This window comes from Hemitrygon akajei, chromosome 6 (assembly GCF_048418815.1).
Source record: "Hemitrygon akajei chromosome 6, sHemAka1.3, whole genome shotgun sequence".
In the NCBI taxonomy this organism is placed as follows: Eukaryota; Metazoa; Chordata; class Chondrichthyes; order Myliobatiformes; family Dasyatidae; genus Hemitrygon; species Hemitrygon akajei.
In genome coordinates, this window is record NC_133129.1 from 28,234,420 (window position 1) to 28,246,422 (window position 12,003).

At 41.5% G+C, this 12,003-nt stretch overlaps 1 protein-coding gene across 3 annotated transcripts in view; it reads right to left on the reverse strand.

Annotated features, from left to right (window-relative positions):
• Positions 1-1,475: 1,475 nt before the first annotated feature.
• The window catches only part of gpm6ab (glycoprotein M6Ab), a 251,736-nt gene continuing 241,208 nt past the window's right edge, over positions 1,476-12,003 (reverse strand). For 2 of the 3 annotated variants that reach the window (XM_073048031.1, XM_073048030.1), the window contains exon 7: positions 1,476-4,133. In XM_073048031.1, the coding sequence (XP_072904132.1) occupies positions 3,981-4,133 (153 nt within the window). In that variant the 3' untranslated portion in view covers positions 1,476-3,980. The remainder of the gene's footprint in view (positions 4,134-12,003) is intronic. The other variant, XM_073048032.1, reaches the window with a different exon arrangement.

Here is a 12,003-nt window from a genome sequence, read left to right on the forward strand (position 1 = left end):
AGATTCTTGTGAACTCAGTAGCCATTTTCTTAGGTGCATCTGTACAACTGCTTATTAATGCAAATATCTAATCAGCCAATCATGCGACAGCAACTCCGTGCATAAAATTATATAGACACAGTCAAGGTGTTCTGTTGTTCAGACCAAACATCAGAATGGGGATGAAATGTGACCTAAGTGACTTTGACTGTGGAATGGTTGTTGTTTCAAGACAGAGTGGTGGAGTATCTCAGAAACTGCTGACTTGCTGGGACTTTTACAACAGTCTCTAGAGTTTACGAAGAAACTAAAAACATCCATTCAGCAGCAGTTCTGTGAGTGAAAACACCTCGTTAATGAGAGAGGTCAGAGGAGAATGGCCAGACTGGTTCAAGCTGACTGAAAGGCAGCAACAACTCAAATAATCATACGTTACAACAGTGTTGTGCAGAAGAGGTCACGTCGAACCTTGAAGTAGCTGGGCCACAGCAGCAGAAGGCTACGAACATAGTGGCCACTTCATTAGGTAAAAAAGTGGCCGCTAAGTGTATTTTGAAAGTATCTTAATTTTTAAAACAAATAATAGTGAGTATCTTTAAATAATGCATGAATGTCAGAATCATGCTGTAGAAGTATATGTGTGGGTGGAGATAGTTCAAATCCCGGGCAGTCACGTAATATACATTCAAAAGGCCTTGTGCTACATAAAGCATCAGCAATAACTTGCAGCTAACCTCCGACAGATAGTTTATGACCTGAAACAGGAACTGTTTCTTCCTCCACAGATGCTGTTTGGCCTGCTGAATGTTTACAGCACCCTGCTACTGGGTGCCAGTAGTGTGTAGGCTTCCGTTAGTCTCGATAGACCATGAATTTGCACATTGGAAAGTTTCCAGGGTGTAAGCCTGGGCAAGGTTTTTTTTAATGGAAGACTGCCAGTTGCCCAGGCTGCAAGTCTCCCCTCTCCACGCCACCAATGTTGTCCAAGGGAAGGGCATTAGGACCCATACAGCTTGGCACTGGTGTCGTCGCAGAGCAATGTGTGGTTAAGTGCCTTGCTCAAGGACACACACGCAAGCCTCAGCCAAGGCTCGAACTAGCGACCTTCAGGTAACTAGACGAATGCCTTAACCACTTGGCCACGTGCCAACACATTATACTGTTGTACATTTAGCTAAACATTGTATATGCACTTTATATCAACTTGTGCATCTACAGAATAATTTCATTATCTATGAATATTATTGTGTCAATATTACTTTATGTGCTGTATGTTTTACATGTACTGTGTTTTGCACCTTGACCCTACAGGAACGATGTCACATTTAGCTGTATACAAGCATATGGTTGCAAGGCAATGAACTTGAACTTGAACTTGATTTACTTGCAGAACTTGCTGCTGGAAGTTTTGCTACAAAGAAGTACACACACCCAGCAGATGGAGGAAGAGGGAAGGCACCAATTAATTACAGACAAAATTTCCACGAAGGAACAAGTACACAAATTTATTTATTTTATTTATTAAATCGCAAGCATTTTCTTCCTACAGTCAAAAGAAAAAAAAGCCACTGTCAAGCTGTTGGCACATTCATGTACAAAAACAGATTAATTATACAGCCTGCTACAAAGCATTCTTTGTGAAAATACAAAGACTAGTACCAGAAAGCCAATAGCATTATTACTGAATACAAGACATCATATCTGAATCAAAGGACATTGATTAAATTGACACAACCTATAGATATCACACAAAAATAACCAAACACTACATTAAAATATTCTATGAGAGTCACAGCATAAACCTGCTAGCATAAGCACCATGATACTGTACACAATACAGTAAGACAGCCTAATGCTAAAATAAACGCTAATCAACTCTCAAGAAGCTATCCCCATACCTAGAGTATAATCATGCCGCGATTAACAGCTACGTCAAAGTTCTTATCTAATACATAAAACGCTTAGAAATGACCAAATTTTGCATGACCGTTACAGTATAAAGCAGATCTCAGTTCCCTTAACTTCATTAGAAATGCACTTACATCAGGAAATAGCTCACCATAGTCCACAAGAGGTCCAAAAGTTAGACCAAAAGAAAAAAAAAACAGACCAGGATTTTACATCCAAAGAACATCAATGGAGATTTTGTTCAGGCTAGGGGTTCAGGGAGACACCATACTGCAGTATCAATAGGCAATACAGAATAAAATTCAACACACCCATTTTGGTTGAGTTTTGATGGAACGCTCTCAATGACTCTCACAGTACAAAATTCACAGGTAGCTTTTTTTTTAAAACCATTTCTCCCTCTTATAAATATTTAACACCAACATTTGTCACTGGTGGCTTGAATATGTTCACAACCGAAGGTTTTGTGCTGTTTCCCCAAATGTGACGGGGGAGAAATTTGACTTCGTCACTTGCATTTAACGTGTACCAGCTGCTAGCTGAGCTTCACATGTTTAGTGATGGCAACTAAAGCTGAATTTCTCCTCTTACATATTTTGCATGCGAAACTACTTTCACTCAGTGGAGACCATCTGATTAAACTCCCAAAAGCTTGGTGGTTTGGTCTGACACCGATATTTGGTGTCAGAACAGAAATGAAAGGTAGAGTACCCGAAGTGTTATGTCCTGCCCCCAACCCCACCATTTTGTGTGAAGTGCTTGTGGAAGGTCCTCACAAAGTTAGTTAAAAAGTTCTAAACAAATGGAATGTGCAAGTGTGTCCTATAGTAGTAAGCTCCTATGAAACGGGTTTCACTTGCTTCCTTAGAGTCAGCTATACATGCAACTTTCCAGGCACACCTTTTTTGACTCTTAATGGCCCATGCATGTATCTCAAAAACCTTCATCCATCAGTTTAAAAAAAATTCAAAGCCTGATTTTGAGGGGCCATAGGCAGAAAACTTCCCAGAACCCGACATGATCGGAATGGGTGATTAACATTGAGATGAATCCAATATGAAAATAATGGATTGATTCCTATACTAAGCACCTCTATACATGCTGGCATTTGAACATGAGGTGTGAAACTCATGTCGATGCTGCCCTCATGGATTTAGTGTGCTTAGCAGTTGTCCACACCCCAACTTGATTACAACGTTCTGATTGCCTGATAGGAGAACATGCAGACTAATCTGGGTTGGACACCCTCATGATGTTTATTTATCTTCCCAAAAATGTTGAATGTTTCTATTTCCAGAGGAGTAACAGATAGTAAACCACTGCACCAGAGAAGTAAATAAAACACTTTCCAATTATCACCCTTGAAAAGGAACTGTACCCATTGCAACATTTATTTTTTAGTAGATTTTGATCATGCACTGAGAGTCAATCATTATCAATAAAGCGAATTAAATTGACATAAACCCAAGGGTTAATGATTAATATTAAACTGTTTGATCAATGAAAGTATCTATAATTAGATAATATACAAAAACAATCAGTACAGTATGAACATGATTATTAGGTTCAGAAATTTATCAATGTAGGTATATCTGAGAGATATCTTGTATTGGACGAACGTCTTGGAAAAATAGACTGGAAATAACCACAGATGATGAATAACATCATGCTGGTATCAAATTACTTTCCTTCACGCATCTGCAATAAATGGGAGATCATCTCCATTAAAGTGAGAAGTACTGATGTAAAATGAGTGTGCAGTGATATTTTCAGCAGAGGTTACTCTGCTTGAATTTGGAGTGTTTACAGAAAAATTACAATATCAAAGTCTTCTTAAAAGAAAATAGAGCAAGAAGTTACTAGACCTGATTGCATAAAAAAAACTCAATGCATGTGTGAGAGGTGAGGGCTGACCCTTTATCAAACAACATGGCTTTTGCATTTTTGATCGCTGCTTTTTTTTTAAAAAAAAGAAACACATAGTTGAGTCGCATAGGAACTTACTGAACCAGTAACAAGGGTCGTAAGTCAATTGTTAAGCTTTAGTCAGACACAAAAGCAGTAACCGGTGTGAGCAAGGGGGCAGGGGCTCTTTATGTGTAGGCATTTAGCCGCTCTTTGGAGCGGGTGGAGTGAATGTCATGCAATTCCTGTTCCTCCTTTGATTTGATGTCCTCGTACTTTTGCATTCTGCAGGCATCCTTCACATAGGCCCAGTTAGCAGAGAGCACCATTAAGTAATGAACCTGCAAGACAGGAGTACAAGACCTTCAGTGATCAGCTAACACAGCAGTCGATACACATTTTTAATAGTGTTGCGTACACACATGCACACACAGACACCCAGGCACACATGCTCATGTCCCACTCCACCAGGTTCAGGAATAGCTACAACCATCAATATTGAACTGGCCTGCACAACTTGCATCCTACCTCAGCAACAGAGCCGTACAATCGTCTAGAATCAGAGAGTAATAGAACACTGCAGCATCCCTTCATACTCCTCCAATCCATGCACCTATCTAAATTACTATTAAATGTTGAAATCAGCACTGCACCCATCACTCTCACCACCCTGAGTAAAGGAGTTCCCCCTCATGTTCCCCTTAAACATTTCACCTTTCACCCTTAACCCAAGACCTCTCTTTGTAGTTTCACCCAATCTCAGTGGAAAAAGCTGCTTGCATTCACTCAATCTGTAACCCTCATAATTTTGTATGTCTCTATCAAATCTCTCTTCAATCTTTTATATTATAGGGAATAATGTCCAAAGTTCTTCAGCTTTTCCCCATAATTCAGTTCCTCAAGTCCCAGCAACATTTTTGTAAATTTTCTCTGCACTCTTTCAATCTTATTTACATTTTTCCTGTAGGTAGGTGACCAAAACTGCATGCAGTTCTCCAAATTTGTCTTCACCAATGTCTTCAACAATTTCAAAAAACATCCCAACTCCTGTACTCAATTTCTTGCATTGCCATGAACTTGAATGTATTTATTTTTGCACTAAGGTCTTGCTTTTGCATTTTATCTCTATCTCTCATTTTTTGTACACATCACAAGAGCAACCCTCCCCACATCAGGAACACCTTCAAGAGGCAGTGGCACTCTTTTCTAAGGACCCTCACCATCTGAGACATGCCTTCTTCTCAGTACTATCATCATGGAGGAAGTACAGGAGACTGAAGACCCCTATTCAATGATTTAGTAACAGGTTCTCCCCCTCGCCATCAGGTTTCTGAATGGTCCATGAACCCATGAACCCTCACTATTCCTATTGTTTTACACTATTTATTTATTTTGTAATTTGTAGTCATTTTATGTCTTTGCACTGTACTGATGCTGCAAAACAACAAATTTCACATCATATAATAATAACTGTGATAATAACTCTAATTCTGATTCTCTGCAGCTCATTGTGATTGGTGATTTTCTTGAGCTGGTCAAGTAAGCCAAACCTGGACTCATATTTATCTCTTCCTCTCTCTTCCCTCCATCTCCTCCTGCTCCAGTTTCTGCTCAATATTTTCTGCTTACTGTTGACTTTCTGGGGTCAGGAAGACCCTCAAAGCAAGCAGGTCATAACTCACGCACCCAACTGTAGGCAGGTGTCAAGGTTCAAAGTTTAAAGTTCAAAGTCAATTTATTATCAAAGTATGTTCATCTTATCATAGGAGTACTCACAAAATGCTGGAGGATCCCAGCTGGTCAGGCAGCATCCATGGAAATGAAGAAAAAGTTGATGTTTCAGGCTGAGACACTTCTCCAGGACTCACTTTCGTTAAGTCACCATATACCACCCTAAGATTACCCTGAGGTAACTACCTTGGTAGTTTTCTTCTAAACTAGAATATTTAATTTGGGCATCTAAGCTAATTTCTGACAACAAATAGTTAACTCAAAGATCTGTGCAGCACAATCCACAACACTTGATCAATTCTGCTCCACTCTGCCAAGATCCGCCCTATCACATAACGTCTGTGAGAATTTCAGGCTGTGCCTTTCCGGCTGACGAAGACATCGGCAAAGTCAGCACAAACAAGTCTCAGTGTGAAAGGCCGGTGGCCTCTTCACAAACTACAATCTCCTGGCAGATCGTAATGCTTTTGCAAGTTTTATTGATTATATACTAAAACCTTCTTATCTGCAATGGAAGCATTTCTGCCACTCGTCACTGGAACAACAGCGCAGCGGGAATCCTGAAAGAATACTGCACATGACCACAGATGCCAATTTTCAGATTCTCGCTGATCCCTGACTGAAGCTATGGCACTTGAATGGGAAATCAGAAAAAAAACATTTGTCTTGGTTTTTAGACATTCTTTTGTTATACATGCTGAGTGAAAATCTTATGGATACTTCATGTGCATAAATCATTTGGGTATCTCCAAACTGATGGCGTGAATATTGATTTCTTCTTCTGGTAAATAAATCCCCCCTCCCCCCCCACTTCTCTATTCCCCACTCTGATTTTTCACTTCTTCTCACCTACCTATTACTTCCGTCCTTCTTCCCTTTCTCCTATTGTCCACTCTCCTCTCCTCTCAGAGTCTTTCTTCTCCAGCCCCTTGACCTTTCCCACTCACATGGCTTCACCTATCACCTTCCAGCTAGTTTCCCAACCCTCCCCCCACCTTTTTATTTTGATATCTTCCCTCTTCCTTCTCAATCCTGAAGAAAGGTCTCGGCTCAAAGCATCGACTGTTCACTCTTTTCCATCGATGCTGCCTGACCTGCTGAGCTCCTCCAGCGTTCTGTGTGTGTTGCATAAATCTTATTTTTATATTCTGTTTCATGTGGGAGGACAGTCCACTGAATAGGATTCAGGTTCAATATAAGTTCTTTATATCTGTTGCTGTCACCATAGCAACTGGAATTGGCATGCTCATATTGCACTATGCCAAATAATGGGAAAAAAAGGGGAGAAAAGAGTTGACTGCAAACCTATTTTCTGAGAAACAGACTGTGTAAGGGAATCATAAGTACAGTAGTGTCATAAATATAATTCAATTTCAGTGTAATCAACAACCTCATATAGCTGCAGGCTTTAAACCAGTGCTTTTGGGACATATGCCACATAGGGTATGGGATAATGTGATGTGTGTAGTGTATATCAATTAGAAAAACCTTTCGTCTAACTATCATAGAGTCTTATGTGTTATATAACACAGAAACAGGCCCATTGGCTCACCAAGTCCACACCAACCAGCCATTTATACTACTCCTACATTAATCACCAAGCAACAAACAGTCTGCTGGAGGATCTCTCCTATGAGGCAGAATAATAGTTTGGCATGGACTAAACGGGTTGAGGGGCCTGTTTCAGTGTAGTAGTGCTCTATGACCTCAGCGGGTTGAGCAGCATCATTCGGGGGGAGGGGGTGTTGGTGCAGGTTAGGAAATGTTTACGTTTCATCTCAAAACCCTGTTTCTGGCCTGAGGAGAGAGACAGTGTAAAGAAGGAGATGAGGAGCAGTCAGGTAGAGGTTGGAGAAGATTATGGACTGGGAGGGGGAGGAGGTGTAGAAGGATGAGAGGCAAATAGAGCCAGGCAAGGGAGGGGAGAAGTGGAGCTGGGAGACCAGAAAGATGGAGTTAGATAAAAGATGAAGGCAAGAGTCAGTGGGGGGGGTGAAGGGAGAGAAAGTTGCTAGAGGGAAATAAGCAGGAACACAAAGGGCTACCAGTGCTGGAATCCAATAGGTAAAGGCTGTGATAATGGGAACCATTAGAGGAGAGGCCAATGGCAGAATAAACCAGGGTCAGATTGGTGAGGGAAGAGAGACAATGGGTGACATACGTGCTAGCAAATGGGTGGAACCGGACCATGAGGAGAAAGGAGACATATGAGGGGTGGAGGTTGAAAAGGGACAGAAACAGGAAGAATGGAGGAGGATAGAAAGAGGGGGGAGAAGAGGAGGGAGGGAGGGAGAGGTGGAGAGAGAGAGGGAGGGGGAGAGAGAGAGGGAGAGAGAGAGAAAGAGAAAGTGATTATGCAAAATGAATGGAAGATCAAAAGAATCATTTGTGACTATATGAAACAAAAACAAGAACCCTAAAATCATGTGTGTGGAAATCTGAATGAAGCAAACCACTTATACATAGTAGATTAATATTCAAGTTCAAGTTCAGTTATCATTCAACCATCATGAATACCCATGTGTACAGGCAAATGAAATGAATTACTCCAGGGCCAAGTTGCAAAACACAGTATTGCAGTCCTGATGAAGGGTTTAGGCCTGAAACATTTACCGTTTATTCCTTTCTATAGATACTTCTTGGCTGCCGAGCTCCTCCAGCATTTTCTGTGTGTTGCTTAGATTTCTAGCATCTGCAGATTTTCATGTGTTCATGATCAACTGTATTTTACAGCATGTATAAGAAAGTAAAATGCAGTAATACTCAAAAAAGTATATTCTATGTCCCTGAGTCCATGAATGTTGCAGCAGTCTGCTGTTGAACACAAGGCGTCTTGTCTTCTACTGAGCAAACACTGGAGAGCAGTATTGCTGCTGCTCCACACTGCCTTTGCACCCTGCCAGAGTGCACTAACTCTGGCCCCTGTCCTCCGAGCAGCTGCAGACAGATGACACTGTGGTTTGATGCCCAGTGCTCACCTCGATCGAGGCCACGCAGCTCCCCCGCTGTCTTCCCCAGCTGTTCACCAATCAAAAAGTGAATCGGATTTACAGTAATGTCCAACAGGGTCTTGCAATCACAAGAGAAGCAAGTAAGACAATCACTTGCTGTTGACTGTACACCGCCTGCTTGCACCAATGCCTCCCTGACACAGGCAGCCACAAGATCCGCACCAAATCCAGCTCCTTCTGTTTCTCTGCCAATGGGTAACTCACTGATGGGGGTGGATCTGCAGTACTTTAAGTTCTTAATGTCCAGCAGGCTCTTGTGATTGTAACAAATATGCTTAAAAAAGACAATAACATCTTTGATTGGCCCCGTAGAAGCTGCTGTGTCTGAGCACGCCAATATCCTACCACAAGTTGTTTCAGCTAGAATCACTTCCATGATGCACCTGCACTGATAATATAAGTACATAGTTCTACTTACTACTTACTATTTAAGGAGAATATAGTGACCATTGAAAGGGCCAAAATTATAACAAAAAAAATGTGTTTAAAGGATGAGAGGGATTGGTTCAGGGAGACAAATCATGTAAATTAAGCTGAACAATTGGTAAGAGAAGGATCAAAGGCCTCAGTTTTAAGATTCACGTGCAAACAATTAATGTCAGAAGCAAAATATTGCAGGTGCTAGAAATCCAGAATAAAAATTGTACTACCAGAAAATGCTCAGCAGGTCAGGCAACATACGTAGATGGAGGTGAGAAAACCAGAATAAGATTTCTGGTTCTGAAGAAAGATCATTAGCCTGCTATGTCAACTCTGTTTCTCTCCTCACAGATGCTGTCTGACTTGGTGAGCATTTCCATCTGAATAACATTTAAAAGTCACTAACAATAGCCATCAATAGTATTGTGGAGGAGGAGAATGGGATAGAGAGGGATAATAAATCAGCCATGATCAAGTGGCAGAACAGTTTCAGTGCATTGAATGGCCTAAGTCTGCTCCTATGTCTTATGGTCTTCCAGTAAGGTTTTGGAATTTGAGCCTTTAGGCCTTCTCAAGACCCAAGTGGCAGGATACCACTTAGGTGCAGAAAGTTATGCCATCCAGTCCTCTAGAAAAGATGAGGACAATGTCTCAATGAATCTGGCCAGCAGCTGGTTCCAGGTAACCTGATCCATTAACTTTGTTTCATTCTCCATGGATGACACCAGACTTAAGTTTTTCTGATATTTTTTGTTACTTTCTTTTCTCAGATCAGCCTCATGAAGGTACATCTTCCAGTCCAGAGGAAGGGTGTCAATCTGAAATGCTGACTATTTCCTTCCACAGATGCTGTTGAGTTCCTCCAGCATTTTGGGGGTTGCTCCAGTTTACCAGCATCTGCTATCTGTCTAGTGTCTGCAACATCAGTAGTCCAAGTGGCTGTTGGAAAATGGTCCTGGCAACTGGGGAGGGGTAATTGCAAAGAAAGGTCAAGATCAATACAAGATCATTCAGGCTCAACTATAGTGGAGGCCAATTCTACTAGCCCAGCCCTTGCAGCTAATATGGCAGAAAGAAGCTCACTAATATTAGAAATAATATGAGTAATTACTTAATGCGTCACTCACTCTGTGCTACCAAGTTATTTTTAACCTAGTGGCTATGCCTGTTCTGTGAGTGTTTCCAAAACAGATTGTGGAGTCCTGTGGTGTTAAGTTGGATGAAGTTCACTCAAGCATTCATCGAATCTTACAGTGCACTGGCACACAGTCCTTAGTTACAGCTTATTAAGATGGCTTTTCATTCAATTGGTTGATTTAAAGGTGCCCTTAACCTGGTTAGTCTGAGAGTGTTTGCAGGATGTGCTCATTTCCAGCACCATGCACAATGATAACCTTCCCCACTAGGGATTTGTATGTTACAGCCAAAAGGCTTGTTTTGTTTTTTTGTAAAAACAGACAGATAACAAGGTCGAATGTCTAAATTAAGGAGCCAGAGGCAGTACTTGTTATTGAGCACTTCTCTGGATTATTTTAAAAGCAGTGAAAAATCTCGGGCAATTAATTTATTGGTCATGTTCTTTCCTTAGCCTTCACTAAGTGACAATGTTTTTATCTTAGAGGAACATGGGATAATTCTCATCCTTAATAACTGATTATGGCCTGGAAACTCCTTAGTGCCTGTGAGAGGTGCGATTACAGAAATTGCACGGCAGGGCCTTGGCTATTTGAGAACATTGATCCATACAACACCGAGGCTCTTCAGTCCATGATGTTTTGCTACTCTTTTAACCTACTCCAAAATCAACCTAACACTTTGCTCCCACATAACCCTCCAGATTTTCTGGAGCACGTGCAATGCCACTTGAACCTGACAATTTCATAAAATACCTCTTATCACTGAATTGTGCTTTATCTCTCTGGTGAGTTAGTCTTAGTATAAGACAACCATGCCTGCTTTGTTTCTTTGCTCTTATCCTTCACTTTTTCTCTCTTTCTCTTACAGTAGAACAGCTGTTCCCAACCTTTTTTTTATGCCATGGACCCCTCCCATTACTGAGGGACCATGGATCCCAGGTTGGGAATCCCTGCAGTAGAGTGAGTCGGTTGCCATTTTTTTTTCCATTTTATTGTTACGAACACCTAATAAAACAGCTATAGTTACAAGTTTTATGCCCTATTCTTGACTTCCAAGGAACCACGGGATCCAAATAAGCAGATCCACAGGGGGCAGAGCTCAGCTGGGTTCCCAGCAATGGACTGGGTCCTGCTCTAGCAGGTCCTCTTTAAGTCAAGCAGAAGCAGGTTCTTCCAGCAACCTTTGGCCTCGTTCATCAGGAGTGGCCTGTTGAAAACTCAGAGTGGGGTCCACGCATTCATTATATATCGTTGGACATCTTGGTAAGTGACCTGTGACCTTTGTTCATTTTGTGATGAAAACACGAGGAAACCCTGTTTCTCCTGTTCTTTACGATCATTAACATAGAATAGAATCAGGTTTAATATCATTGGCTTATCTTGTTTGCTGCAGCAGTACAGTGCCCAATAATCATTAATGGAGAACGTGTGGAGCAGGTTAAGACCTACAAGTATCTGGGAGTACAGTTAGACGAGAAGCTTGACTGGACTGCCAACACAGATGCCTTGTGCAGGAAGGCACAGAGTCGAATGTACTTCCTAAGAAGGTTGGCGTCATTCAATGTCTGCAGTGAGATGCTGAAGATGTTCTATAGGTCAGTTGTGGAGAGCGCCCTCTTCTTTGTGGTGGCGTGTTGGGGAGAAAGCATTAAGAAGAGGGACGCCTCATGTCTAAATAAGCTGGTAAGGAAGGCGGGCTCTGTCGTGGGCAAAGGACTGGAGAGTTTAACATCGGTAGCTGAGCGAAGGGCGCTGAGTAGGCTACGGTCAATTATGGATAACTCTGAACATCCTCTACATAGCACCATCCAGAGACAGAGAAGCAGTTTCAGTGACAGGTTACTATCAATGCAATGCTCCTCAGACAGGATGAAGAGGTCAATACTCCCCAATGCCATTAGGCTTTACAATTC